This window comes from Macaca mulatta, chromosome 10 (assembly GCF_049350105.2).
Source record: "Macaca mulatta isolate MMU2019108-1 chromosome 10, T2T-MMU8v2.0, whole genome shotgun sequence".
Classification (NCBI taxonomy): domain Eukaryota; kingdom Metazoa; phylum Chordata; class Mammalia; order Primates; family Cercopithecidae; genus Macaca; species Macaca mulatta.
This window is the reverse complement of record NC_133415.1, coordinates 88398533-88426325: the sequence shown is the minus strand read 5'-3', so window position 1 is coordinate 88426325 and position 27793 is coordinate 88398533. Positions and strand designations below refer to the sequence as shown.

Here is a 27793-nt window from a genome sequence, read left to right as displayed (position 1 = left end):
ACCTGGGGTTCAGGGGCTCATTCCTGGGTTTGGGGAAGTATAGTCTTGGGAGATGGGGTCAGTCTGAGGCCTGAGAGGTCAGACCCAGATTGGAACAAATTAGTTGCAAGACTGAGGGAATTCATTCTTGTTCACTAGTTAGCCCCAGATCAGCCCTCACTCAGATTCAAACCCATGTGCAGGGATCCCTTCCAGGTTTGGGGATATTAGTCCTAAAGTTAGCTCTAAGTCTGGAGGATTGGCTCCTGTCTGAGGGTTAGGAATAGGTTTTTTTGGTGTTTTTTGTTTGTTTGTTTGTTTTTTGAGACAGGGCCTCACTCTGTCGTGCAATGGCACAATCTCAGAGCACTGGAACCTTCATCTCCCAAGTTGAAGCGAGTCTCCTGCCTCAGCCTCCTGAGTAACTGGGATTACAGACTTGTACCACCACGCCTGGCTAATTTTTGTATTTTTAGTAGAGACGGGGTTTCACCATGTTGGCCAGGCTGGTCTTGAACTCCTGATCTCAAGTGATCTGCCTGTCTTGGCCTCCCAAGGTGCTGGGATTACAGGCGTGAGCCACCACACTCAGCCAAGAATAGGCTTTGGATTGGAGTATGGGGTCAGCACAGCATGGGTGTCACAAGCTTCCTCCTGTCCCCAGCTGTTCCGATGGCCCCACTATGGGGCTCCACTGGCTGGGGAGTGTCTGTCTGTGCAGGTGGTCAACTGCAGCCGTGTATTCAGCCCTAGGTGAGTCAGCCTGGGGAGACAGGGATGCAGGTTGGGCTGGGGGTGACTTAGAGCCATTCCCTTGGGTCACTCTTTTGTTCTATGCCACTCCCCTAGGCCTCTAGGGACCCTGGTGATCTCCCTGCAGCAGCTACAGAATACTGGGCATTTGGTGCTACAGGAAGCCCTAGTGGATGAGAATCTTCGAGTGTCCCCGGTGAGCCCCTCCGGCCCCCAGGCTGCCACCCTCAAGTACCTCTAGATAAAGGGTTCCATTTCTCATAGAGGAAAACCTAAGACCCAGAGAGGAGTGGTAACAAGGCCTCCAGCCAGGATTCCTTTCGGCAATTAATTCTTGTGGGAGACAAAGATGAACCTGGCTGGATTTTCCTGGTGTTTCATGGAGGGGCTCATAGCCTAGTAGACATGGACTTAGCTTCCAATCTCAGATCTGCAATTTCCCGTCTGGGAACTTGAACAAGTTCTTTAGCATTTGGAAACTGTTTTCTTTTTTTTTTGTTTTGAGACGGAATCTCGCTCTGTCACCCAGACTGGAATGCAGCGGTGCAATCTCGGCTCACTGCAACCTCCACCTCCCATGTTTAAGCGATTCTCCTGCCTCAGCCTCCAAAGTGGCTGGGACTACACGCGCCCACCACCACGCCCAGCTAATTTTTAAATTTTTAGTAGAGAATGGGTTTCACCATCTTGACCAGGTTGGTCTCGAACTCCTGACCTTGTGATCCACCCTCCTTGGCCTCCCAAAGTGCTGGGATTACAGGCATGAGCCACCGCGCCTGGCCTGGAAGCTGTTTCTCATTTATATAATGTTGAGTGTTTTGTTTAGTCCGTCATCATTTGTTGGGCTCTTATGATAAGCCAAATGCTGAGCTGAGCAATGAGGATTCCGTGGTGAGCAAAACCAGATAAAGATTCACACCCTTGGAAGGGAGGCAAACATTAAACAAATATTCACACAAGTAAATGTGAAACTGGAACTAGCAGGTGTTAGAAGCAAGCTGGTAGGGGCTGGGAGAGGGTACAACAGAGGAGTATGATCTACTTGGGGGCCAGAGAAGGTTCCCTGAGGAAACAGTACCTGAACTTAGACTTGAAGGATAATAGATGTTAACTGGGAGGACAGAATGTCCCAGGCAGAGGAAAAGGCATATGCGAAAGCCCAGCGCCTTGAAGGAGCACAGCTGGGGTGCCTGGAGTGAGAAGGAGCTGGAAAGGATGGTGGGGCCAGACCAGGCAGAGTAGTGAAGGTCACCATAAGGGATTTCCAACAAAAATGAGAGAGTTTTGGAATCCTGTTGAGCCTCAAGAGGTAACTTGCAGCTGGGCACAGTGGCTCATTCCTGTAATCCCAGCACTTTGGGAAGCTAAAGCAGAAGGATCATTTGAGCTCAGGAGCTCAAGACCAACCTGGGCAACATAATAAGACCTCATCAATACTAAAAATGAAACAAACAAACAAGCAAAAAAACAGAAGAAAGAAAATTTAAAAAAAAAGAGGAAACTTGCCTACTTAGTTCTTAGTAGGTTATAAGTAGTCTACATTATTAATGATCAGAGAGGAACCACAAGGCACCACAGATGCTGGTCAGAAGGATCTCTGCCACCTGGAGTAAAAGGCATTGGCATTGTCCTTGGGCCTGTCTTAGACCCAGGGCAGTTGGAGGAGGGCCCTAGGGGATACTGTATCTGGTTTTAGATCCAGGTGGAGCTTGACCTGAAGTACCAGCCCCCAGAGGGTGCTACTGGAGCCTGGTCAGAAGAGGACTTTGGGGCACCCATCCAGGACAGGTAATACCCCCCAGCAACTGAAGCAAGACCTGGTGGTCTCAGCCCAGGCAGACCCTGGAAAGGGAGAAGTAGTGCCTAGTTCCACTCTGGATCTGCCAATTCAGTGGCCCTTGGACGTGTGCTGACCAGGTGTTGCTCTGTAGTCAGGCATGTTCCTCTTAGTCCTTTCATTTCTCTTCCCCCAGCTTGGAGTTAATTATCCCCAATGTGGGCTTCCAGGAACTGGAGTAAGTATGTGGGGATGACCTGGAGTCACCGAGGTCAGTCTTGGAGTTAGGAGCCAGTGATATGGAGGCAGCCCCAGGGTCTTGGGTCAGAACTGAATCAGTTCCAGGGTCAGAGGTCAGTCCTATAATCAGAGGTCAGTCTGGAATTAGAAAGGTCCCCAGGGTTAAGAGTCTGTCCTGGGATCAGTGAAGTCAGCCACAAGGTCAAGAACTGGTCCTAGGATCAGTGGGATCAGTTCAAGGGTCAGGGGTCGGTCCAAAGCTCTGAAAGTCAAGGGATTGCTCGGAGATGGGTGATGGGTTCCAGGCATATCCCTTGAGGGCCTTTCCTATCAGGCCTGGGGAGGCCCAGCTGGAGCGGCGGGCAGTGGCTCTAGGCCGCAGGCTAGCTCGAAGCCTAGGCCAGCAGAACGATGAGGAGAATGAGCTGGAGCTTGAGCTGGAGCAGGACCTGGATGATGAGCCTGACGTCGAACTTTCTGGTGTTGTGTTCAGCCCCCTCAAGAGGTAACTTGTACCCATGGCACACCTGCTCCCACACCCATCCACCCTCACAAACACACAGTCCCAGGGTGTGTGGGAAGGGTGGATTCTCTGGTCACTTGCTCATAGACAGACACTGCCATGTTCATACACACAGTTACAGTGGATCACATACATGCAGGGGATGAAAGCTTGATGAGGGCAAGGTTTGTTTCTTCACTACAGCATCCCAGTGCTTGGGACAGTGTTAGCACATAGTAGGTACTCAATAAACCTCTGTTGCACAAATGAATGGTTTCAGGGCTCCAGGAATGAGTCAAATTCTGGGTGTAGGGTTGAGATGGAGGCAGCAAGACATGACCTGAAGGACTTGGAATCCAAAACTTCAGAGGGAGAGAAAACATCATTCCCAGCACCAAGCAAGTGTGTGCGTGGGCGCGCAGGGGAGGGACCAAGTGAGAGCTAACCTTAAGCTTCTCCCCAGCCGCGCCAGGGTCCTGGCCCATGGGGATCCCTTCCAGGTGTCCAGAGCTCAAGACTTCCAGGTACTGCTCTTTTTCCAGGGCCTAACCCTTGGGAATACTACCTCTTCTGGGACACAGGTTCTTTCCCTCCACCCAGACAGGTCTGGCTTCCTTTCCTCATCCTTCTGTACCTCTCAGGTGGGAGTCACCGTGCTAGAGGCCCAGAAACTGGTCGGAGTCAACATTAACCCCTATGTGGCTGTGCAAGTGGGGGGGCAGCGCCGCGTGACCGCCACACAGCGTGGGACCAATTGCCCCTTCTACAATGAGGTGGGCGCCACCACAGAAGAGGGCGAGCCTGAGAGAATGGGAGGGGTCCATGTGAGAACTATTCCCGGAGGGGGCGCGGCCTAGTTGGAAATGGAGCCAGATGCTCGGCCTATGGGTGGGCGTTAGAGGGGTGCGGATCTAGGAAAAGGTTGCAGTGAGAGGGTTGGGGGTGGGGGAAGGAGGGTCTTCTGAGCAAGAGACCTGGGTAAGCTGCCGGTTCACATCTAACCTCACATCTGACCTTCACATTTAACCTCTCATCCCCACTTCAATTCAGTACTTCTTGTTCGAATTTCATGACACACGGCTTCGCCTCCAAGACTTGCTGCTGGAGATCACGGTGAGCGGGGTAGGGGTGACCAGTGTCCTTCAGAGAAGGGGGGATGGGAAAGCTCAGGACTAACCCCACCTTCCCCCCAGGCTTTCCATTCGCAGACCCTCCCGTTTATGGCCACCCGGATAGGCACCTTCAGGATGGACCTGGGCATCGTCTTGGACCAGCCAGGTATGGAATCGTCCCCTTATTGAGACTCTGCACGGACAAGGACCCCAGAGATTGACCCCGCGGTGGCTCCGCATGGACCCCTATACACTCACTTCGGAGAGGGCCATCTCTGGCGGAGGCTGAACTCTTGGCACTTCCGCTCCTCCCTGCTGAGCCAGAGGAGCTCCGGCCATTGTCCGTCACTCCGATGACAGCCTCACGGCCACCCTGTGCGTCCCGCCGGTCGCCCCTTACCCCTGGCTCGCCCCTTCTCCCTTAGATGGCCAATTCTACCAAAGATGGGCTCCGTTGCATGATCCCCGGGACACCCGCGCCGGGACCAAGGGCTTCGTTAAGGTCACCTTGTCCGTGAGGGCGCGCGGGGACCTGCCCCCTCCAATGCTACCCCCGGCCCCAGAGCACTGTTCGGACATTGAGAAGTGAGCCGGGGTGAGGTGGGGAGGGGGACATGGATCCGGGGGTGGCCGTGGGGCGCGGATAAGGGGAGGGGCCGAGATCCCAGTTTCTCCCCACTGCTCGGTGCCCCCTCCCCCAGGAACCTGCTCCTGCCGCGCGGAGTGCCAGCCGAGAGGCCGTGGGCGCGGCTCCGCGTGCGCCTGTACCGCGCCGAGGGGCTTTCCGCGCTGCGCCAGGGGCTGCTGGGCAGCCTGGCCCGCGCCCTGCACGACCAGCGCGTCCTGGTGGAGCCCTATGTGCGGGTGTCTTTCCTGGGGCAGGAGGTAAGTCCCTCCGGGGCCCACAGCGCCGCGGCTCCCGCCCCGACTGCGCGCTGACCTCCCTCCGCCCGTCTTTAACGCCACCTTCAGGGCGAGACGTCGGTGCGCGCCCAGGCGGCGGCGCCTGAGTGGAACGAGCAGCTGAGCTTCGTGGAGCTCTTCCCGCCGCTGACGCGCAGCCTCCGCCTGCAGCTGCGGGACGACGCGCCCCTGGTCGACGCGGCCCTCGCTACGCACGTGCTGGACCTGAGGCGGATCTCCCATCCGGGCCGAGCAGGTGAGTGCTTCTGGCCGCCGCAAACCCGGCCTCACTCGCCTCGGTCCCATCGCGCCGTAGGGCCCATTCCCAACAGCAAGCCCAATCCTCGCGACCCCGCTGCGCCTAGGAAGGCTGGTCCGCCCGCAAAACAAACGGCTTCAAGCCGCCCCCAGACTGTGAACCCCACCATAGGTTTGGCTCTGTTGGCAAAATTCTGACCACAGCCGCCTGTCCAGTAACTAGCCAGCCCAGTCCCACTCTTCTACAGCTGTGCACGCACTGACACTGCTGGTCCACTCCTTTCCCCGACCCCCAGGCCTGGCGGATCGCCCGTAGCTCCGCCCCAATCCCGACCTCGCCCCCAGGGTTCAGGCTGCGTCCCCCCAGCCCCGGCTCCTGCGGTTTCCAGCTCCTTGGAGCGCTGAGCTGGTTTGGAGGCGCCCCAGGTCGTGTTCCACAGCGGCGCATCCGCAGCTGCTGGCCAACTTCTTCCCTTTCAGAGCGGCTTAGCCCCCCTCCCCTGTCCTCACCCCCTAATATTTATTTGGAGGAGATCAGGGTGAGGTGCACAGACTTACCAGCACTCGCCCTCCCCGCGCTCCCCTCCAACACGCTGCTTTTGTTCCCCACAGCGGGGTTTAACCCTACTTTCGGCCCGGCCTGGGTGCCCCTCTATGGCTCGCCCCCCGGCGCGGGGCTCCGGGATGGTCTTCAAGGTCTCAACGAAGGCGTTGGCCAAGGCATTTGGTTCCGCGGCCGCCTTCTGCTGGCTGTGTCCATGCAGGTGTTGGAAGGGAGAGCTGAACCTGAGCCTCCCCAGGCCCAGCAGGGGTCCAGGTTGTCCCGGCTCACCCGAAAGAAGAAAAAGAAAGCCAGGCGGGATCAGACCCCAAAGGGGGTTCCGCAGCACGTGGACGCCAGCCCCGGTGCCGAGGTGCCTGAGATTCCCAGTGCCGTGGAGGTGGAGGTGGAGGAGCTACTGCCGCTGCCAGAGGTGGGGGCTGGGGGGTAGCAAAGGGGGCGGGGTCACCTCAGCTTTGGAAGGTGGAATCCACTCTCAGGCGTTAAACATCACGACAGGGGTCTCAATCTGGGTGCCTGGGCGAAGAGTGAGGTGTGTGCCCACATGGGCTCTGGTTATATGCGCACATGTTGGGGGAAAGAGGACGCATACCCAGGGCCAATGCTGGGTCGGCGAGGACAGAGAGGGAGTAGGATACTTGCAGTGACTTCCAAGCCTTGGTCACACTTCTTTCTGTGGGCATTGCGGCCAAGCATAGTCCAGTCTACTCCCTGGGAGGGTGGGCGCTGACTCCAGCCTGACGGCCTCCCGCAGAATGTCCTGGCACCCTGTGAAGATTTCCTGCTTTTCGGTGTGCTCTTCGAGGCCACCATGATCGACCCTGCCGTGGCCTCCCAGCCCATCAGCTTCGAGATCTCCATTGGTGTGTGGCCTAGCCGAACCCCTGAGTGCCATGGGTTTGAGGGTGGACACTCTCATTTCAGACCTTAGGACCCTGAAAGGGGCTGTTGCCTTTCAGTAAGGGGCGGGTTCTGACTTCTATTGAGGCAGAGGTGGTTGAGCAGGGGGGTGGGGGGGTGGGGGGGGTGGGGGGGGTGGGTTCCAGCCGTCAGCCTGGCGCGCACTGACCCTTGCTGCTCTGGGCAGGTCGCGCAGGCCGCCTGGAGGAGCAATTGGGCGGAGGGTCCAGGGCCGGGGAGGGAACTGAGGGTGCGTCAGCAGAGGCTCAGCCTCTGCTGGGAGCCAGGCCAGAGGAGGAGAAAGAGGAGGAGGAACTGGGGACCCCTGCTCAATGGCCTGAGCCCATGGACGGCAGCGGGTGAGTGCTCCCAGTGGCTGGAAGGGGGGTTTGGGAGGTCCCCAGGAGCCCAGAATGCCCGCGAAGCCTCCTCTCCACCTGCCAGGCCATACTTCTGCTTGCCCCTCCGTCACCGCAAGCCATGCGTGCATGTGTGGAGTCGCTGGGAGGACCACACCTGGCGCCTGCAGAGCAGCAACTGCGTGCACAAAGTGGCCGAGAGGCTGGTAAGGGCAAGGCCGGTGCCCACAGGGAGAGACCAGGCCATAGGGATGGCTGGGACACCGCAGCCTTTGAAGGGAGCTCTGCAGTGGGGCTAATGGGCAGGCACTAGAGAGCCAGCACCTTGCTGGTGCAAGGCCAGGGGCGGCAAGGGCCAAAAAGCACAGCTTCTGGGCAAACTGAGGATGCCAGGAGTTGTGGGAGGACAGAAATTCAGAATTGCTGGACCCAGGAAGGGGCTGGATGAAGGAGATGGAGAGAGATACTGCCGGTGGGGTCCCACATTTGGCGGAGCCAGTAGGGGGCTAGAAAGATGGAGCCATCAATCTGATGGAGCCAAAGAAGGGCAGGCCAAGAGGTGTGGTCATGAGTGGGTGGGGCCTCGGGTTGGGTGTGGTCTACAAGAGGTCGGAGTCAGGGACTCTCAAGACTCTGACCCTCTTGCATGTTGCGCAGGACCAGGGGCTGCAGGAGGTTGAGAGACTGCAGCGCAGGCCGGGGCCTGGCGCCTGTGCACAGCTCAAGCAGGCACTGGAAGAGCTGGTGGCTGGGAGCAGGTAAGCTGAGAGCCACCCCTATTGCTGCCTGTACTTGGGCCAACTCCAGGGCAAGGGAGACTCTTGGTGACTGTCTGGACCCAAGGGTGGCTTGCAGCTGCATTTGCTCTGCACCTTACAGAAGAATGAGAAGACAATTATTCCTATCCAGGGAGCTGATGAGATTATTGGGGGTTAGGCTTCCCCCGATCCTCTGGCACCTCAGCTGTTTTCAATCTCCATGAGTTCCCTTTCCCACACTTCTAGAGGCTTATCCCGTGTCTCTTTTCAAATCTCCTCGCCTCCTTTCTTCCATACTTGTTCCTGCTAATCACCTTCCCACACCCAGTCGACCTCCTTGCTGGCTTCTGCATCCATCTGTTCTCCTCTTTGCCTGCGCCAGTGACCGCAGCTGTGATCTGAATTTCATCACTGGAGGAATTAGCTCTGTAATTGTCAATTTTCTCCCCGTCGTCATTGATTGGTCCCTAGTTACCAGGTCATTGCTGTAACCACATAAACATGTTTGTCTGGGTGTGGTGGCTCACATCCATAATCCCAGCACTTTTGGAGGTTGAGGTGGGCAGATCATTTGAGGTCAGGAGTTCAAGACCAGCCTGGCCAACATGGTGAAACCCCATCTCTACGAGAAAAATACCAAAATTAGCCGGGCATAATGGTGGGTTCCTCTCAGCTACTTGAGAGGCTGAGGCAGGAGAATCACTTGAATCCGGGAGGTGGAGGTTGCAGTGAGCTAAGATCGTGCCACTGCACTCCAGCCTAGGCGACAGAGCAAGACTCTGTCTCAAAACAAACAAACAAAAAACCCAAAAAACCATATTCTAGTTACTTCCATCTTTGACCTTCACTACTGCCCAGAATTCCATAACCTGCTCCAGGTACTTAAGTGATTTTCAGATCCTCTTCTCAAAAGGGTACTTTATTTGATAACTATTTATGGCACGTATTATGCCAGACACTGTTTTAGGCATAGGAATGTCAGTGAAAAAGCATTCCTGCCCACAAAAATCCCTGAAGTTGGCAAGGCACAATGGCTCACTGCTGTAGTCCCAGCTACTTGGGGGAGGCTGAAGTGGGAAGATCTTGAGCCCAGCCCAGGAGTTCAAGGCTGCAGTGAACCATGATTACGCCACTGCACTCTAGCCTGGGTGACAGAATGGGACCCTGACTCTAAAAAGAAAACACCCTGAAGCTTATGTTTGGGTGTAGAGGTTGGGGATGGGTGGAGACATGTAAAATAAGCATGTAAACAGATAGAAAAATACTAAGAAGGATAAGTGTTAAGGAAGAACACAAAGCAAGGAAGCATTAGAAAGGTATTGCAATTTCAGAAAGGGTGTGGAGGGGAGGCCACTGTGAAGGTGACATGAAGACGGAGGAGCAAGCCGTGCCTGTAATGGTGTTCCAGGTGGAGGGGACAGCATGCCTGGAGTGTTTGAAGAGGAGCACAGAACGAGTGTGACTGCGGCAGTGTGACATAGTAGAAGAGGCTGGAGGAGGCTGGGGGAAGGAGGATGATGGTGGGGAGGGACAGATCCTGTGGGAGCCTCACAAGCCATTTTAATGACTTTGGCTGCTTCTCTGAATGAGATGAGGGGGCAGTGAATGTTTTGAAAAGGAAAAAGATACACTCTAACACATAGATCCTTAAAAGGGATCAGTAGGGGAGGAAGCAGAGAGATTACTAAAGGGGCTGTTATAATCCAGGTGACAGGTGATGATGAACTGATCTAGGGGATGGTTGCAGTGGAGATGGAGTGCTGTGAATGGATTCAAGAGAAAATTTGCAATTGGGGGTTTTACTTCAGGACTTGCTAAGATTTTGGCTTGTGGGCTGGGCGTGATGGCTCACACCTGGAATTCCAGCACTTTGGAAGGCCAAGATGGGAGGATGAATTGAGCCCAGGAGTTTGAGACCAACCCGAACAATATGAGTAGATGTTGTCTCTGTGAAAAATACAAAAGTTAGCTGGGTGTGGTGGTGCACACCTGTAGTCCCAGCTACTCAGGGGGCTGAGATGTGAGGATGGTTTGAGTCCAGGAGGCTAAGGCTGCACCAACCACATAGTTATGCAAGCCAAAATCTTTTTTTGGATAAAAGAAAAAAAATATGTTTTCAATGGAAAACAAAAGGAGAAGGTCTGATGGAAGCAGGGATGAGGTGGGATCTGAGGGAAGGCAGATAGTAGGAGCTCAGTTTGAGACGTGTTAACTGTGAGATTCTTATTGAATTGTAAGTGGACATGTGTGGTAGGCAGTTAGCTATATGAGTTGAGTTCTGGGGAGAATTCTAAACTGAAAATGTCAATTTGGGAGCTGTCATTATGTAGATGGAGCTGGATAACAGCATTAAGGGAGCATAGAAAAAAGAAATCTGAGAACCTGGAGCGCTCCAGCATTTAGAGGTAGGGAGGAAGCAGGGACTCAGCCAAGGACCCTGATCAGGAAAGGCAGTGAGGTAGGAGGCTGTAGGTGGTTACTTTACTGTGCTCACCATGCTCAACCTTTCAGTGTCAGTAGACACAGTTGTTTCACCATATTGGTCAGGCTGGTCTCGAACTCCTGACCTCAAGTGATTCACCACCTGTCTCGGCCTCCCTAAGTGCTGGGATTACAGGCCTGAGACACCACACGTGGCCAGATTCTGGATATTTTTTGAAGGTAGAGCATAAAGAATTTGCTGATGAATTGATGTGGAATGTGAGAGAAAGAGCAGTGAAGGATGACTTGAAAGTTCTGAGGTGAAACAGGGTTTTCTGTTTTGTTTTTTGTTTGTTTTTTGCTGCGGTGGGGGGGAGTTATTGGAAATTATGCATTTGGCTTGGGAATATAATGTTCAAGCTATACGTTAGCCAGCCTGGTGGAGACTAAACCATACTGTCGTCATCACATTGTAAGCTTCAGTGTGTTTAGGAATCTCCTAGGGCATAAATGCAGCTTTTGATTTTTCAGCAGGGCCTGGGGTGGGGCTGAGGTCCTGCAGTTTTTTTTTTTTTTTTTTTTTTTTTTTTGAGACGGAGTCTCGCGCTGTCACCCAGGCTGGAGTGCAGTGGCCGGATCTCAGCTCACTGCAAGCTCCGCCTCCCGGGTTCACGCCATTCTCCTGCCTCCGCCTCCCGAGTAGCTGGGACTACAGGCGTCCGCCACCTCGGCCGGCTAGTTTTTTGTATTTTTTAGTAGAGACGGGGTTTCACCGTGTTAACCAGGATGGTCTCGATCTCCTGACCTCGTGATCCGCCCGTCTCGGCCTCCCAAAGTGCTGGGATTACAGGCTTGAGCCACCGCGCCCGGCCGGTCCTGCAGTTTTAAATAGCCTGCAGGTGTTACCAATGCTGTTGGTCCATGGGCCACACCTGGGGTAGCCAGGATAGTAGATGGTTAAATATTAGCGAGCTCTGGAGCTCAAGAGCGAGGCCGGCCTTGATGAATTTGGGAGTGGTCCAAATAGAGATAGGCCATCTTTGCAGGAGAAAGGGTGCCTCTTCAGAGCACAAGACTGAGAGGACTATGAGGGAGGCTGGGGGTGGGAGGTCAGCGTCCTCTCCTTTGACTCCTGTCTGCTGTGCACATCCCTGCTCACTGCAGACAGTTTTGCCGCGGTGCCGAGCGCAGGACGATGACCCGGCCCAATGCCCTGGATCGATGCCGAGGGAAACTCCTGGTGCACAGCCTGGTACGGCCTTGGGAAGGGACTCAGGGGCGCCTAGCTGGGGCCTTCCACTCATGCTGTCTTTTTGCCCTCCCAGAACCTTTTGGCTAAACAAGGACTGCGACTTCTACGCGGCCTGAGTCGGGGCAACGTGCAAAAGAAGGTGGCATTGGCCAAGAAGCTCCTGGCCAAACTGCACTTTCTGGCTGAGGAGGTAATGCCTTGCCCACCCCACTTTCCTACTGTGTACACACTTTTCACTGAGTTTTATGGACCATTGCAGAGGCCTTGGGCCAGTGTGACATAACATTTTTCCTTTGGAATGATGCCAGGGCTGGGACTCATTGCTGTGGGCATAGGACCAAGATCCATTTGCAGTAGCTAAGGGTGAGGACGAGAGTTCTAGGATCCAGCAGAGACCCAGGGAACATTCAGGATCTCTTTAGATGAAGATTTGAGAGTAGGCTGCCTTGAGCATGACCTCCCTTGTCTGAAGCACTAAATATGACATGTGTGAAGGGTGAAGGGAGTTGACAGGAGCAGACACTGAGGGTTAGAAATGGAAAGTGACTGGTCCACCATGCTGCAGCTGCTTAAGGCAGAAGCTCAGTCCTTCCCAAAGGCACATGACGTTTAGACCACTCGGGCCAGTAGGTTCTCAAACAGTGAGGAAGTGTAGTCTCAGACCTTACAGGATAAATTGGAGTTGGGCAAGTGAGAAACAAAAAAATAGCATGTACAAAGGCCTAGAACTGAGAAGCCTGGGCAGCTGGAAGACAGAGCGTTGGACGAAGAGATGGGATACTTTTTTGTTTTTAAGAAGGAGTCTCACTCTGTCACGCAGCCTGGAATGCAATGGCGCGGTCTTGGCTCACTGTAACCTCTGCCTCCCGAGTTCAAGCAATTCTCCTGCGTCAGCCTCCTGAGTAGCTGGGATTACAGGCACCTGCCACCATGCCCGGCTAATTGATTTTATTCTTAGTAGAGATGCAGTTTCACCATGTTGGTCAGGCTGGTCTCGAACTGACCTCATAATCCGCCCACCTCGGCCTCCCAAAGTGCTGGGATTACAGGTGTGAGCCACTGAACATTTAACATTATCGTAAATGTTGGTGCAAAATTGCTTTTAAAATTATGGGTGGTGGCTCATCCTATAATTGTAGCACTTTGGGAGGCTGAGGCAGGAGGATCACTTGAGCGCAGGAGTTTGAGACCAGCTTGGGCAGCAAGGTGAGACCCTGTCTCTACAAAAATTAGCTGGCTGTGGTGGTGCACACCTAGAGTCCCAGCTACTCCGGAGGCTGAGGTGGGAGGGTTGCTTGAGCTCAGGCAGTCGAGGTTACAGTGAGCTAAGTTGGCACCCCTGCATTCCAGCCTGGGCAACAGAGTGAGACTCTGTCTCAAAGAAAAAATTGTATTGAAAGCCTCCTTTTGTCATCTGACATTTAAAATTTTTTTATGAGTCCAGGTGCAGTGGCTCATGCCTATAATCCCAGCACTTTGGGAGGCCAAGGCAGGCGGATCACCTGATCCGAGGTCAGGAGTTCAAACCAGCCTGGCCAATGTGGCAAAACCCTGTCTCTACAAAAAAAAAAGAAAAAAGAAAAATTAGCCGGGCGTGGTGGCATGCACCTGTAATTCCAGCTGCTTGGGAGGCTGAGGCAGGAGAGTTGCTTGAACCTGGGAGGTAGAGGTTGCAGTGAACCAAGATCATGCCACTGCACCCCAGCCTGGGCGACAGAGTGAGACTCCGTCTTAAAAAAATAAAAAAATTTTATTTTGAAACCGCCTCCTGGGTTCAAGGAATTCTCCTACCTCAGCTTGCTGAGTAGCTGGGATTACAGGAACATGCCACCACCCCCGGCTAATTTTTTTTTCTGTTTTTAGTAGACGGGGTTTTGCCATGTTGGCCAGGCTGGTCTTGAACTCCTGACCTCAACTGATCCACCTCAGCCTCCCAAAGTGCTGGGATAACAGGCATGAGCCACTGCGCCTGGCAAACAAAATTTTTTATGGCCAGACACAGTGGCTGATGCCTGTAATCCCAACACTGTGGGATCCTCCAAAGTGAGAGGATCACCTGAACCCAGGAGTTCAACACCAAGCTGGGCAAAACAGTGAGGCCTCGTCTCCTCAAAAAACAAAAAAAAATTAGCCGGGCGTGGTGGCGCATGCCTGTAGTCCCAACTACTCAGGAGGCTGAGGTAGGAGGATTGCTTGAGCCTGGGAGGTTTAAGCTAGAATGAACTGTGATGGTGCCACTGCAATCCAGCCTGGGTGACAGAGTGAGACCCTGTCTCAAAAATAAATACAAATAAAAAATGTTCATGGTATAAACGTGCATTCTGAAATAATGTAGTTCTGTGTTGCTGTTTTCATATTTTATGTTATTTTGCTTTTTAAATATTATGTGCATGAGATTTATCCGTATCATTGCATGTAACTGTAATTTTTCAATTTTCATTGCCATATGACATATTATATAAGTATACTACAATGTGGCCAGGCGCAGTGGCTCATGCCTATATCCCGGCACTTTGGGAGGCTGAGGTGGGAGGATCATGAGGTCAAGAGATGGAGACCAACCTGGCCAACATGCGAAACGCCATCTCTACTAAAAATACAAAAATTAGCCAGGCATGGTACCTGTAATCCTAGCTACTTAGGAGGCTGAGGCTGGGAGAATTGCTTGATCCTGAGAGGTGGAGGCTGTAGAGAGCTGAGATTGGGCCACTGCACTCCAGCCTGGGTGATGGAGCAAGACTCTGTCTCAAAATAAAAATAGGCTGGGCGCAGTGGCTCACGCCTGTAATCCCAGCACTTTGGGAGGCTGAGGTGGGCAGATCACAAGGTCAGGGGATCGAGACCATCCTGGCTAAGAGGGTGAAACCCCATCTCTACTAAAAATACAAAACATTAGCCGGGCATGGTGGCGGGCGCCTGTAGTCCCAGCTACTCAGGAGGCTGAGGCAGGAGAATGGCGTGAACCTGGGAGGTGGAGCTTGCAGTGAGCCGAGATGGCGCCACTGCACTCCAGCCTGGGCGAGAGTGGGAGACTGTCTCAAAAAAAATAATAATAATAATAAATAAACAAAAATAAAATAAATATACTCTAATGTACTGATCCATTGTGCTGTTGATGGGTATGTGAGATGTTCCCAATGTGTAGTGATTAGAAACAGTGCTTCCAAGACCATTTTTGTACATGTCCTGGTGCTTTTCTATGGCAGTGGTTCTCAAACTTTTTGGTCTCAGGACAGGTCTCAGATTACACCACTGCACTCCAGCCTGTGTGACAGAGAGAGACTCTATCTTAAAAAAAAAAAAAAAAAAAAAAAAAAAGTGGAGGTGGGGTCTTGCTGTAAGCTGTCAAGCTCACAATGGCAGATACAAGATATATAGTTTCTCTGAAATTATAATTTTATTCTGCCTCCTGGGTTCAAGTGATTCTCCTGCCTCAGCATCCCAAAGTGCTGGGATTACAGGTGTGAGCCACCACACCTAGCCAAAGTTGTAATTTTTGCTTGCTTTGTTTCTGATTCTAAGGGGAAAGCTTTCGTTCTTTAACTATTAAGTTTGATGTTAGCAGTGTTTTTCATAAATGCCCTTTATCAGGTTGAGGAAGTTCTCTTCCATTCCTAGTTTTGTGAGTGTTTTTATTGTGAAAGAGTGTTACATTTTATCAAACGTTTTTTTCTGCATCTATTAAGATGAGCATGTGTTTGTTTTTTCTTTTTTGTTCTGTTACTGTGGTGTATTACACTGATTTTCCTTAGGTTGAACTATCCTTGCATTCATGAGATGAATTCTAACTTTTTTTTTTTTTTGAGACAGAGTCTGGCTCTGTCACCCAGGCTGGAGTGCAGTGGCGCGATCTCGGCTCACTGCAAGCTCCGCCTCCGGGGTTTACGCCATTCTCCTGCCTCAGCCTCCCGAGTAGCTGGGACTACAGGCGCCCGCCACCTCGCCCGGCTATTTTTTTGTATTTTTTAGTAGAGATGGGGTTTCACCGTGTTAGCCAGGATGGTCTCGATCTCCTGACCTCGTGATCCGCCCGTCTCGGCCTCCCAAAGTGCTGGGATTACAGGCTTGAGCCACCGCGCCCGGCCGAATTCTTTTAACAATGGTGTATATCCATTTTTTTTTAATATGTCATGGGATTTGGTTCAAGACTTTTGCATCTGTGTATTTATAAGGGATATTGTTTTGTAATTTTTCTTTTTGATTAAAAAAAAAATACTTAAAAAGTAGAGATGGGGTCTTCCTGTGTTGCCCAGGCTGGTTGCAAACTCCCGGGGCTCAAGGAATCCTCCCTGCCTCTGCCTCCCAAAGTGCTGGGATTACAGGCGTGAGTCACCACGCCCAGCATGTAATGATTTGATGTCTTTTCTTGTGATTTTTAAATCTATGATATCAAGGTAAAGCTGGCTTCATAGAAGGAGTTAGGAAGTGTTCCTCACTCTTCTATTTTTTGGAAGAGTTTGAAAAGGATTGGCATTAATCTTCAAATGTTTGGTAGAATTCACCAGTGAAGGCATCCGGTCTTGGACTTTTTTTGGGAAGTTTTTGACTGCTGAGTCAAATTTTATAACTTCATTTTAGATAATCTAATTTGCTATTTTATACTTGTTCATGGTATTATCTTATAATCCTTTTTATTTCTGTAAGGTTGCTAGTAATGTCCTCCCTTTCATCTCTGATTTTAGATATTTGTGTGTGTGTGTGTGTGTGTGTGTGTGTGTGTGTGTATGTGTATGTGTGTATGTGATGCAGTCTCTCTCTGTCACCAGGCTGGAGTGCAGTGGCACAATCTCAGCTCACCACACCTCTGCCTGATTATAGGTGTGAGCCACCACACCCGGCCAGCATAGTCTTTTTAAATTTACTGTTTTGTGATCTAACATATGATCTATCCTGAAGAATGTTCCATGGGTGCTTGAGAAGAATGTGTATTCTGCTCTTATGATGGAGTATTTTGTATGTGTCTTCTAGGTATAGTTGGTTAGTGTTGTTTTAAGTTTATTTCCTTAATAATATTCTGTGTAGATGTTCCATCTGCTATTGTAAGTGGTATATACTGAAGACTCCAACTATTGTAGAACTGTTTGCCTGATATATTTAAATTTTCTATTTCCATTTGGTTCCAGTTTTCAACTGTTTGCTGAAATCACCCATCTTTTAATTCTTGTGTACTTTCCTCACTATATCATTTAGATTTCTATCATAGTTATTTTAATAATTGTTGTCTAATTATTCCAACATCTGGGTTATCTATGTGTCTGCTTCTATTGATTATTTCCTCTTGACCATGAGTTTTTTTTGAGACAGAGTCTCTCTCTGTCACCCAGGCTGGAGTGCAGTGGTGCGATCTCTGCTCACTGCAAGCTCTACCTTCAGGGTTCGAGCCATTCTCCTGCCTCAGCCTCCCGAGTAGCTGGGACTACAGGCACCTGGCTAATTTTTTTTGTATTTTTAGTAGAGACAGGGTTTCACCATGTTAGCCAGGATGGTCTCGATCTCCTGACCTAGTGATCCGCCTGCCTCAGCCTCCCAAAGTGCTGGGATTACAGGTGTGAGCCACCATGCCCGGCTTTTTGCTTTAACTCTGTCCTGTAATTTTTTTTATCATATGCCTGGATTTTTGTATAAAAGAACATTAGTGACTAAAATAATATATATGTCCAGGAAATGGCATTTCTTTTCTTACACTAGGCCTCACTCTGTAGAGTGAGGACCGAGTCATTATGCTTTGTATTTGAAATGGGCTGAGTTGCGAATTTGGTTTGGTTCAGTTCACTTTGGGCTTCAAATGTTTTTTGAAGGATCAGGATTGTCCTTTCATCCAGGTTTAGGATTGAGAACTGGCAAGATTCCAGAAATCTGTTTCTCTTTCACACCCAAACTGCCAGTTCTCCAACCCTGGGTAAGCTTTCCCTGCTTTACAAACCACCAACCAGGTTTTTGGGTTGCTGGGGCATTCTCTATGCTTTTTGAGTCTGCTTCCTTTCCTCTGCACCCCCACCTTACATTGTAAAAGTCTAGAATGCATCAGAGGGGTCCTCTTGGCTCTCCAGCTGAGCCTGTAGCATCTGATAGCTGAAGGCCTAGTGGAAGAGGTTTCTCTCAGCCCTTCTACCTCACCCTCAGCCTTCAAAAGATGAAATCCCAGAGGGCCTCTTCTGGGTTTTTAAATTCTCTTCCCTACCACCTCCTTCTTAGGGTGGTTACTTTGCACTCGTTTTTGAGACGGAGTTTTGCTCTTGTTGCCCAGGCTAGAGTGGAATGTCATGATCTCCGCTCACTGCAACCTCCACTTCCTGGGTTCAAGCAATTCTTCTGCCTCAGCCTCCCAAGTAGCTGGGATTACAGGCATGTGCCACTATGCCTGTTTTTTTGTTTTGTTTTGTTTTTTTGTTTTTTTTGTTTTAACTAGAGATGGAGTTTCACCATGTTGGTCAGGCTGGTCTCGAACTCCTGATCTCAAGAGATCCACCAGCCTCAGCCTCCCAAAGTGCTGGGATTAGAGGCATGAGCCACCATGCCTGGCCTACTCTGCACTTTGAAGAAACTTTACATGCCTCAGAAAGATCTCAGCTCTCCTTCCCTGTTCCCAGCTTTCTGCATACTGCTCCTTAGCTCTAGGTGAAGATCCATAGAAAAGAGTTGGGAGGTATAGAAAGACATACTTTGTGGCTGTGGTCCCTGGGATTCTCATCTGGCATGCTACCTCACACATAGTCATTAAAAGTCTCTTGGCCGGGCGCGGTGGCTCAAGCCTGTAATCCCAGCACTTTGGGAGGCCGAGGCGGGTGGATCACGAGGTCAGGAGATCGAGACTATCCTGGCTAACATGGTGAAACCCCGTCTCTACTAAAAATACAAAAAACTAGCCGGGCGTGGTGGCGGGCGCCTGTAGTCCCAGCTACTTGGGAGGCTGAGGCGGGAGAATGGCGTGAACCCGGGAGGCGGAGCTTGCAGTGAGCCGAGATCACGCCACTGCACTCCAGCCTGGGAGACACAGCGAGACTCCGTCTCAAAAAAAAAAAAAAAAAAAAAAAAAAAAAAAAGTCTCTTAAAAGTGGGGATTTTCTCCTTGTCCCCGTTTCTGATGTTCCTTTTTACTACTGCTGTTCTGCCAGAAGTGGGAGTAGCAGCTGGAGGTCTCTCCTTGACTGTGAAGAACTCGCCATTTTCTGGAGTTTAGTTGGTGCAGGTTTCTTTGAATCCCCACTTCTCTGATGTGTTTTTTAAAATACGATTTTTAGTCTGGGCAACATAGGGAGACCCCCATCTCTACAAAAAATAAAACTAACAAGGCGTGGTGGCAAGCACCTGTAGTCCCAGCTACTTGGGAGGCTGAGGTGGGAGGATTGCTTGGGCCTCAGGGTTTGAGGCTGCAGTAAGCCATAATCGTGCCACTGCATTCCAGCCTGGGTGAAAGAGAAATCCTGTATCCAAAAAATTATATATGTATGTGTGTGTGTGTGTGTGTGTGTGTGTATATGTATGTGTGTATATATATGTGTGTATATGTGTGTGTATATGTATGTGTATAAATGTGTGTATACATAAGTGTGTGTGTATATATATGTATGTGTATATATACCCCCACGTGTGTGTGTGCATAATTTTATAATTTATTTAGATTATTTTTGTCGTTAGGGTGTAAGTCTTTTTGTTGTTGTTGAGACACAGTCTGGCTCTGTCGCCCAGGTTGGAGTGTGGTGGTGCAATCTTGGCTCACTGCAACCTCTGCCTCCCAGGTTCAAGTGATTCTCCTGCCTCAGTTTCATGAGTACCTGGGATTACAGTCATGTGCCACCACATCTCGCTAATTTCTGTATTTTTAGTAGTGATAGGGTTTCACCATGTTGGTCAGGTTGGTCTCAAACTCCTGACCTTAGGTGATCCATCCGCCTTGGCCTCCCAAAGTACTCGGATTACAGATGTGAGCCACTGTGCCAGGCCGGGAGTGAGGGTTTCTACATCCAACTAATAGTGCACCCCTCCACTGATTTTTTTTTTTTTTTTTTTTGAGATGGAGTCTCACTCTGTCGCCCAGGCTAGAGTGCAGTGGTGCAATCTCGGCTCACTGCAACCTCCGCCTCCTGGGTTCAAGAGATTCTCCTGCCTCAGCTTCCCAAGTAGCTGGGATTACAGGTGCCTGCCGCCATGCCCAGCTAATTTTAGTATTTTAGTAGAGACGGGGTTTCACTGTGTTGGCCAGGCTTGTCTTGAACTCCTGACCTCGTGATCTACCTGCCTCGGCCTCCCAAAGTGCTGGGATTATAAGTGAGAGCCACCACGCCCAGCCCTCCACTGATTTAAAAAAAAAAAAAAATTACAGTGTTTTCCTCTGATGTACAATTTACATACAATGAAGTGTACAAATACATATATATTTTTAAGACAGAGTCTCACTCTGTCACTTAGGCTAGAGTGCAGTGGCAAGACCTTAGCTCACTGCAACTTCTGCCCCCAAGCTCCAGTGATTCTTCTGCCTCAGCCTCCTGAGTGGCTGGGAGTACAGGCATGGGCCACCATGCCTGCTAATTTTTGTATTTTTAGTAGAGATGGGGTTTTGCCATGTTGGCCTGGCTGGTCTTGAACTCCTAGACTCAAGCGATCTGGCCACCTTGGCCTCCCAAAGTGCTGGGATTACAGGCATGAGTCACCATGTCTGACCAAGTGTACAAATCTTAGCTACACATTTGCTGAATTTTGGCAAATATATGTATCTGTGTAACCCAAATCCCTATCAAGATCTAGAATACTACTTTTACCCAGAGTTGTTGCTTTGTTCCTTCCCAGTCTCCATTCACACCCCTAGAGATAACTACTGTTTTTTTCAATATTTTTTTTATTATAATTTTGCCTGTTCTAGATTTTAATACAATGCAATCATGCCATATATATAGTCAATTCTTGTTATTGGTGGTCTTCATAGTCTATAAAGTTGCTGCAAATACTGAATTAGCAAATATTGAATCACTGCCCCCAGAGAAATACAGGGTTAAGTTCCCAGTGGGCGATGGTCACAATTTTTTGTCAACTGATCAGTACAAAACCTTGTTTTATGTGTGTTCATTTAAAGATACTTTCTTTAATATAATGTTGGCCGGCACAGTGGCTCACGCCTGTAATCCCAGCACTTTGGGAGGCCGAGGTGGGTGGAATCACCTGAGGTCAGGAGTTCGAGACCAGGCTGGCCAGCATGGTGAACCCCCATCTCTACTAAAATATAAAAAAATAGCCAGGCGTGGTGGCCAGCACCTGCAGTTCCAGCTACTCTGGAAGCTGAGGCAGGAGAATCGCTTGAACCCAGAAGGCGGAGGTTGCAGTGAGCCTGAGATCATGCCACCGCACTTCAGCCTGGGTGACAGAAGGAGATTCTGTCTCAAAAAACAAACAAACAAACAAAAAAGCAAAACAGAAAAACGATGCTTACAGTATCAGAACTCACAAAGGCAAAGTATTGCTTTATTCCAACTCAGGGCCCTTCAAACTTTAAAAAAATGTCTTAGTGTGGTGGCTCACACCTGTAATCCCAGCACTTTGGGAGGCCGAGGCAGGCAGGTCACTTGAGGTCAGGAATTGAAGACCAGCCTGGCCAACAAGGTGAAACCCCCAGTCTATTAAAAACACAAAAAGCTGGGTGTGGTGGTATACGTCTGTAATCCCAGCTATTCAGGAAGCCGAGGCCAGAGAATTGCTTGAACATGGGAAGTAGAGATTTCAGTGAGCTAAGATTGTGCAACTGCATTCCTCCAGCCTGGGTGACAGTAATATTCCATCTAAAAAAAAAGAAAAAAAAAACATTTCCCGTTTAGAGAAAAAAAATGCAGCTCACTGCCAGCACTCATTTAATTTTACATAAACCTGCTCTTTGAGGCAGAAGCAAATATGACTGATTTTCAATATGAAAATAAAATATAAAAACCTTACTTGGAGTTATTTCTAAACAGAGCTTGTCTCTAATCCTAATGTAACAGAAGTATATATGATGTTACATTAGGATTACAGACAAGAGTATTCTCAAGTCCAACAGGAAATGGGTTTAAAAATTTATTTTTGTATTTTTAATAAACCAGAACATTTTTTGCATGACTCATTGTTGAAATTCTTTTTTTTTTTTTCTGACAGAGTCTTGCTCTTTTGCCCAGGCTGGAGTGTAGTGGTGCGATCTCGGCTCACTCTAACGTCCGCCTCCCAGGTTCAAGTGATTCTCCTGCCTCAGCCTCCTGAGTAGCTGGGATTTATAGGCACCTACCACCATGCCCAGCTAATTTTTGTATTTTTAGTAGAGACAGGGTTTCACCATGCTGGCCAGGCTGTTCTTGAACTTCTGACCTCAGGTGATCCGCCTGCCTCAGCCTCCCAAAGCGCTGGGATTACAGGCGAGCGCCACCAAGCCTGGCTTATTTTTGTATTTTTAGTAGAGATGGGATTTCGCCATGTTGGTCAATCTGTTCTCGAACTCCTGACCTCATGATCCACTCACCTCGGGCTCCCAAAGTGCTGGGATTACAGGCGTGAGCCACCGCATCCAGCCAGTTGTTGAAAATCTTAAGATGAACTGGATGCTGCGACAGGCACCATCTTGGGTGTTGTCCCAAGAGGACAACCCTCTCGGTGTTGTTCCTTCATGGAACCCATGCCTGAATCTGCAGTATACAAATTTTAGGTGCCTCATTCGATCAGTGACAGTGGTATTTTTTTTTTTTTTTTTTTTTTTTGAGATGGAGTCTCGCTCTGTTGCCAAGGCTGGAGTGCAGTGACATGATCCGCCACCACGCCCAGCTAATCTTTTGTATTTTTAGTAGATACAGGGTTTCACCGTGTTAGCCAGGATGGTCTCGATCTCCTGACCTCGTGATCTGCCTGCCTCAGCCTCTCAAAGTGCTGGGATTACAGGCGTGAGCCACCGCGCCCGGCCTCGTCCCAGTGGTATTTTGTCTTTTAGCCAGTTATACTTCCTCTAGTGCTTGGCAGGGTAGCCACATTTGCCACAGGTCGACTTCTGAAGTTGGCAGGCCTTAGAGCCACAGTGGCGGCACGAAGTATCTTATTGCGATGTTTTCCAAACAATGTTTCCTTGTCATCTTGCTTCTGCAGCTTCGACCAAAGAATGGTTAAAAATTTTTAGTAGAGGCTAGGTGCAGTGGCTCAGGCCTGTAGTCCCAGCACTTTGGGAGGCTGAGGCAGAAGGATCACCTGAGGTCAGGAGTTTGAAACCAGCCTGGGCAGCATGGTGAAACCCCATCTCTACTAAAAATACAAAAGTTAGTTGGGCATGGTGGCACATGCCTGTAGTCCCAGCTACTCAGGAGGCTGAGGCAGTACAATTGCTTGAACCTGAGAGGCAGAGGTTGCAGTGAGCTGAGATTGTACCATTGCACTCCAGCCTGGGTGACAGAGCAAGATTCAGTCTCAAAAAAAAAAAAAAAAAAAAAATTTTTTTTTTGGTAGAGAAGAGGTCTCACTTTGTTGCCCAGGCTGCTCTTGGACCCCTAAGCTCAAGTGATCCTCCCACCTTGGCCTCCCTAAGTACTGGGATTACAGGTATGAGCCACCTTGCCTAACCTGTTCAAACTTTTTGACTCTTTGCCCATACTCATGTGATTATAAAAGCACCAGGGGTATTGATTTTGGGGTTACAAATTTTAGCTAGTAATCAAATTTGCAAATACAGAACTCACAAATAATGAGGAAGGACTGTATTCTCTTGTGAGAGGCCTCCTTTACTCAGTGTACTGTTTTGAGATGCGTCTAGGTTGTTGCAGATATCTAGTTTTTTATTGAGCAATTTCCCATTGTATAAATATATCAGTTTGTTTATTCACTCTCATATTGATGGACAGCTGTGCTGTTTCATGTTTTTGGCTAGTATGAATAAAGCTGCTATGAATATTCTTGTTTTTTTTCTTTTTTCTTTTTTTGAAATGGAGTTTTGCCCTTGTTGCCTGGGCTGGAGTGCAACGGTGTGATCTCACCTCGCTACAACTTTTGCCTCCTGGGTTCAAGCAATTCTCCTGCCTCAGCCTCCCAAGTAGCTGGGATTACAGGCATGTACCACCTCGCCTGCCTACTCTTCTGTATTTTTACTAAAGATGGAGTTCACCATGTTGGCCAGGTTGGTCTCAAACTCCTGATCTCAGGTGATCCACGCGCCTCAGCCTCCCAAAGTGCTGAGACTACAGGCATGAGCCACTATGCCCATCCTCAGCCACCACGCCTGGCCTCTCAATGATATCTTAAGTCCTCCTGTGTGCCAGGCTCTGTATTAGGCCCTGGGGGTCAGCCCCTGCCATATTCCTTGCCCTTTTGAGTCTTATGTTCTAGGGAGGCAGACTCTACATCTGTACATGAATATGAAAAATAATTATGATCTACAGGAATTGGTAAGAAAGAGGTTACAGAGGCTGACGGGGTGGAGGAGAACCTGCTTGGGTAAGGTGGTCAGGCAAGTCTTCTCTGCAAAGACAACATTGCAGCCGATACCCAGAGGATGGTGAGCAGTCAGCCAGCCAGCCACAGCAGAGTGGGTAGGAAGGGAGGACTCAAGGCAGGAAGACTGCTTAGGAGCCTGTCAAAATTGTCTAGCCAATAGTGGATGGTCTCGGGTGGGCTTGGTGGCTCGCACCTATAATCTCACCACTTTGGGAGGCTGAGGTGGGAGGATTGCTTAAGTCCAGGAGTTTGAGACCAGCCTGGACAACATAGTGTGACCCTATCTCTACAAAAAAATTTAAAAATGAAAACATCTCCAGGCATGGTGGTGTGTGCCTGTAGTCCCAGTGATTTGGGAGGCTGAGGTGGGAGGATTGCTTGGGCCCAGGATGTTGAGCCTGCAGTAAGCCATGACTGTGCCACTGCACTCCAGCCTGGGCTACAGAAAAAAAAAAAAAAAAAAAAGCAGATGGTCTTGAAGTGGGGCAGGGAGGAAGAGAGAGAAGGGGGAAACTGCCAGGACTGGGTGATTGGATGTTGGAGGAGAAGAGTGTCACCAGCCCAGGTATTTGGCTGATGTGATGGGCACTACATGTGCACACTGTGCACATCCGGGAAGATTAGACTGGGGAGGAGGGAAAGGTGAAGAGACAAGGTTGGCACCAGCTACCATGTGCATGAGCCTTGAGGACATTATGCCTAGTGAACTGGGCCAGGCACAGGGGCACGCACTATATGATTCCACTCATATGAGGACTTGTTATAGTCAAATCCAAACACAGAAGAATGGCGGCTGCCAGGGGCTGGGATGGAGAGCAGGGAACGGAGAAGTATGGTTTAATGGGCAGAGTTTCTGTTCTGCAAGATGAAAAACGTTGTGGGGATGAATGATGGGGATGGTTCCATAATAATGTGAATATATTTCATGCCCTTGAATGGTACATTTAAAAATGCTTAGGATGATGGTCAATTTTATAAGTATTTTTCCACAATTTAAAAAAAAAAAAAAGCTAAGTGTGGTAGCTCATACCTGTAATCTCAGCACTTTGGGAAGCCAAGGCAGGAGGATCTCTTAAGCCCAGGAGTTTGAGACGAGCCTGGGCAACATGGCCAAACCCCATCTCTACAAAAAATAAAAAAATTAGCCAGGCATGGTGGTATGTGCCTGTAGTCCCAGCTGCTTGAGAGGCTGAGGTGGGAGGGATGCTTGAGCCTGGGTGGTCAAGCTGCTGTGAGCCGTGATCGTGTCACTGCACTCATGCCTGGGCAACAGAGTGAGACCCCGTCTTGGGGAGATCAGAGCTGGAGTGGCCATTTGGTCCATTCAGTTCAAGCTGTGAGAGCAGGAGGGGTCAGCTCCCGATCCACCTCCGTGACCAGTTCTCCACCCGCAGCCCCAGCCACCCCTCCCCGACGTGCTGGTCTGGATGCTCAGTGGGCGGCGCCGCGTGGCCTGGGCCCGAATCCGTGCCCAGGATGTGCTGTTCTCTGTGGTCGAGGAGGAACGGGGCCGGGACTGTGGGAAGATCCAGAGTCTAATGCTCACGGTAAGGGGGCTTGCGGGTGAGGGGCCGGGAGAAGTGAAGTGGAGCTTACAGGGCAGGGGTGTAGGATAGGCCTTGGGTAGAGGCCTGTGCTTCCCAACTAGGGGCCCCTGAACGCTTTCCAATTGTCCAAAACACCAGAAAGGGATTGTGCCTTTGCCTGGGGCAGCTTTGAAATCAGATAAACCCCAAATCTTCCCAACTCTGGGACTGCACAGGCCATTTTGCTGACTAGGCCCTGAGAGATAGGCAGCATACTAAAAACCGGAGAGTGCATCTCACCCCTTACAAGTGTGGCTGGTCTGGCCGGGGGTGGTGGCTCATGCCTATAATCCCAGCACTTTGGGAGGCTGAGGCAAGCGGATCACCTGAGGTCAGGAGTTGGAGACCAGCCTGGCCAACATAGTGAAACCCCATCTCTAGTAAAAATACTAAAATTAGCTGGGCGTGGTGGTGTATACCTGTCATTCCAGCTACTAGGGAGGCTGAGGCAGGAGAATCGCTTGAACACAGGAGGTAGAGGTTGCAGTGAGCAGAGATCATGCCATTGCACTCCAGCCTGACAACAGAGTGAGACTCCATCTAAAAAAAAAAGTGTAGCTGGTTTGCGGGCTAAAGATTTCTAAATGAGGTGTCCCTGGAAGAAATACTGAAAAGGGTCCCTAGCAGGGAGAAGCCGTGACCCTTGGGGTTGGGGATGGGGAATGTAAACGTGTGGAGGGTAGAGGGGACAAAGGTGGGAGAGCAGAGCTCAGAGTGTAGTTAGCGGGTGTGGGGTACAGGAAGTGGCAGTGTTAGGGCAAGACGTGTAGGGAGTGAGAGCGCGAGGGTTATGGCATAGGGTGGGGGGCAGAAAGAGGGTAAGGCTGGGCAGGTAGGGAGTGGACTGGGAGTTTGGCATTGTGTGGTGATGTGCAGTGGAGGTGTGCCCTGGGGAAGCAGGATTGCTAGGTCTAGCTGGGGTCATGAGAGGAGGCACTGGGGCCCTGACATGCCTTGTTCACATGCAGGCACCCGGGGCAGCCCCTGGTGAGGTCTGTGCCAAGCTGGAGCTCTTCCTGTGGCTCGGCCTGGGCAAGCAAGCCAAGGCCTGCACCTCTGAGTTGCCCCCGGATTTGCTGCCCGAGCCCTTGGTCGGACTGCCCTCCAGCCTACACCGGGACGGTGAGTGCAGAGGGTGGGCAGGGCAGGTATAAGGCCCACCTCGATCTCTGCCCAAGGTGGGGGGCTCAGTCAGGGGACTTCAGTAGTTCCCCTGAGCAAACATGACACCTTCCTTGCCCCTCACCCCAGACTTTAGCTACTTCCAACTCCGGGCTCACTTGTACCAGGCCCGAGGTGTGCTGGCAGCAGATGACAGTGGCCTCTCGGACCCCTTTGCTCGAGTCCTCATCTCTACCCAGTGCCAGACCACACGGGTGAGGGCTGGGATGACGTGTGGGTGGAAGGGACCCAGGAGACAAGTTAGGGTGGGTCTGAGCTTTCCCCCAAGGCCCCTCTCCTCCCAACCTGGGTTTGCAGAGCAGGGTATCAGGATGGGGTACTAGATGGCCCTAATTTAGCAGGTGATGTAGAACTGGAGGTCTCAGGAGTCGTTTTCTGGGGTTGACTTTAGGCCTGGACTCTGAGGGCAGCCAATTGCAATGGGTAGGCAGGGCTGGGAGGGGCCGGCTGCAACACCATCTGAAGATGCTTTCATCTTCTCACATCTCACTCTTCTTGTGACTAGCATTTACTTGAAGTATTCCTTCAGAGCAGAGGTGCTCACATGGCATGTGTGTTGGGAGCCTTCTCCTGATATCTGCTGCTACCCGCTTCTCTGGCCCCCAAGGTCCTGGAGCAGACGTTGAGCCCTCTGTGGGATGAACTCCTGGTATTTGAGCAGTTGATTGTGGACGGGAGGAGGGAGCATCTGCAGGAGGAGCCTCCATTAGTGATCATCAATGTCTTTGACCACAATAAGTTTGTGAGTGTGGCCTGGGCCCTCCCTGGGTTCCCGGCCAGGAGTTTCCCCCTTGATGCCTACCTTCCCTGGCTCCTGAGCCTC

At 50.5% G+C, this 27793-nt stretch overlaps 1 protein-coding gene across 5 annotated transcripts in view; it reads left to right on the top strand.

Moving 5' to 3' along the window:
• The window catches only part of FER1L4 (fer-1 like family member 4), a 53933-nt gene that overhangs the window by 523 nt on the left and 25617 nt on the right, over positions 1-27793 (top strand). For 2 of the 5 annotated variants that reach the window (XM_077951639.1, XM_028828373.2), the window contains exons 3-25: positions 644-732; positions 829-928; positions 2429-2520; positions 2706-2747; positions 3084-3254; positions 3715-3775; positions 3893-4024; positions 4302-4364; positions 4445-4529; positions 4789-4948; positions 5065-5248; positions 5336-5522; positions 6137-6498; positions 6841-6949; positions 7174-7345; positions 7431-7551; positions 8003-8103; positions 11689-11776; positions 11850-11966; positions 25597-25749; positions 26757-26910; positions 27040-27164; positions 27578-27712. In XM_077951639.1, coding sequence (XP_077807765.1) covers positions 644-732; positions 829-928; positions 2429-2520; positions 2706-2747; positions 3084-3254; positions 3715-3775; positions 3893-4024; positions 4302-4364; positions 4445-4529; positions 4789-4948; positions 5065-5248; positions 5336-5522; positions 6137-6498; positions 6841-6949; positions 7174-7345; positions 7431-7551; positions 8003-8103; positions 11689-11776; positions 11850-11966; positions 25597-25749; positions 26757-26910; positions 27040-27164; positions 27578-27712 — 3003 coding nt within the window. The remainder of the gene's footprint in view (positions 1-643; positions 733-828; positions 929-2428; positions 2521-2705; positions 2748-3083; positions 3255-3714; positions 3776-3892; positions 4025-4301; positions 4365-4444; positions 4530-4788; positions 4949-5064; positions 5249-5335; positions 5523-6136; positions 6499-6840; positions 6950-7173; positions 7346-7430; positions 7552-8002; positions 8104-11688; positions 11777-11849; positions 11967-25596; positions 25750-26756; positions 26911-27039; positions 27165-27577; positions 27713-27793) is intronic. The other 3 variants (XM_077951638.1, XM_077951640.1, XM_077951641.1) reach the window with 3 other exon arrangements.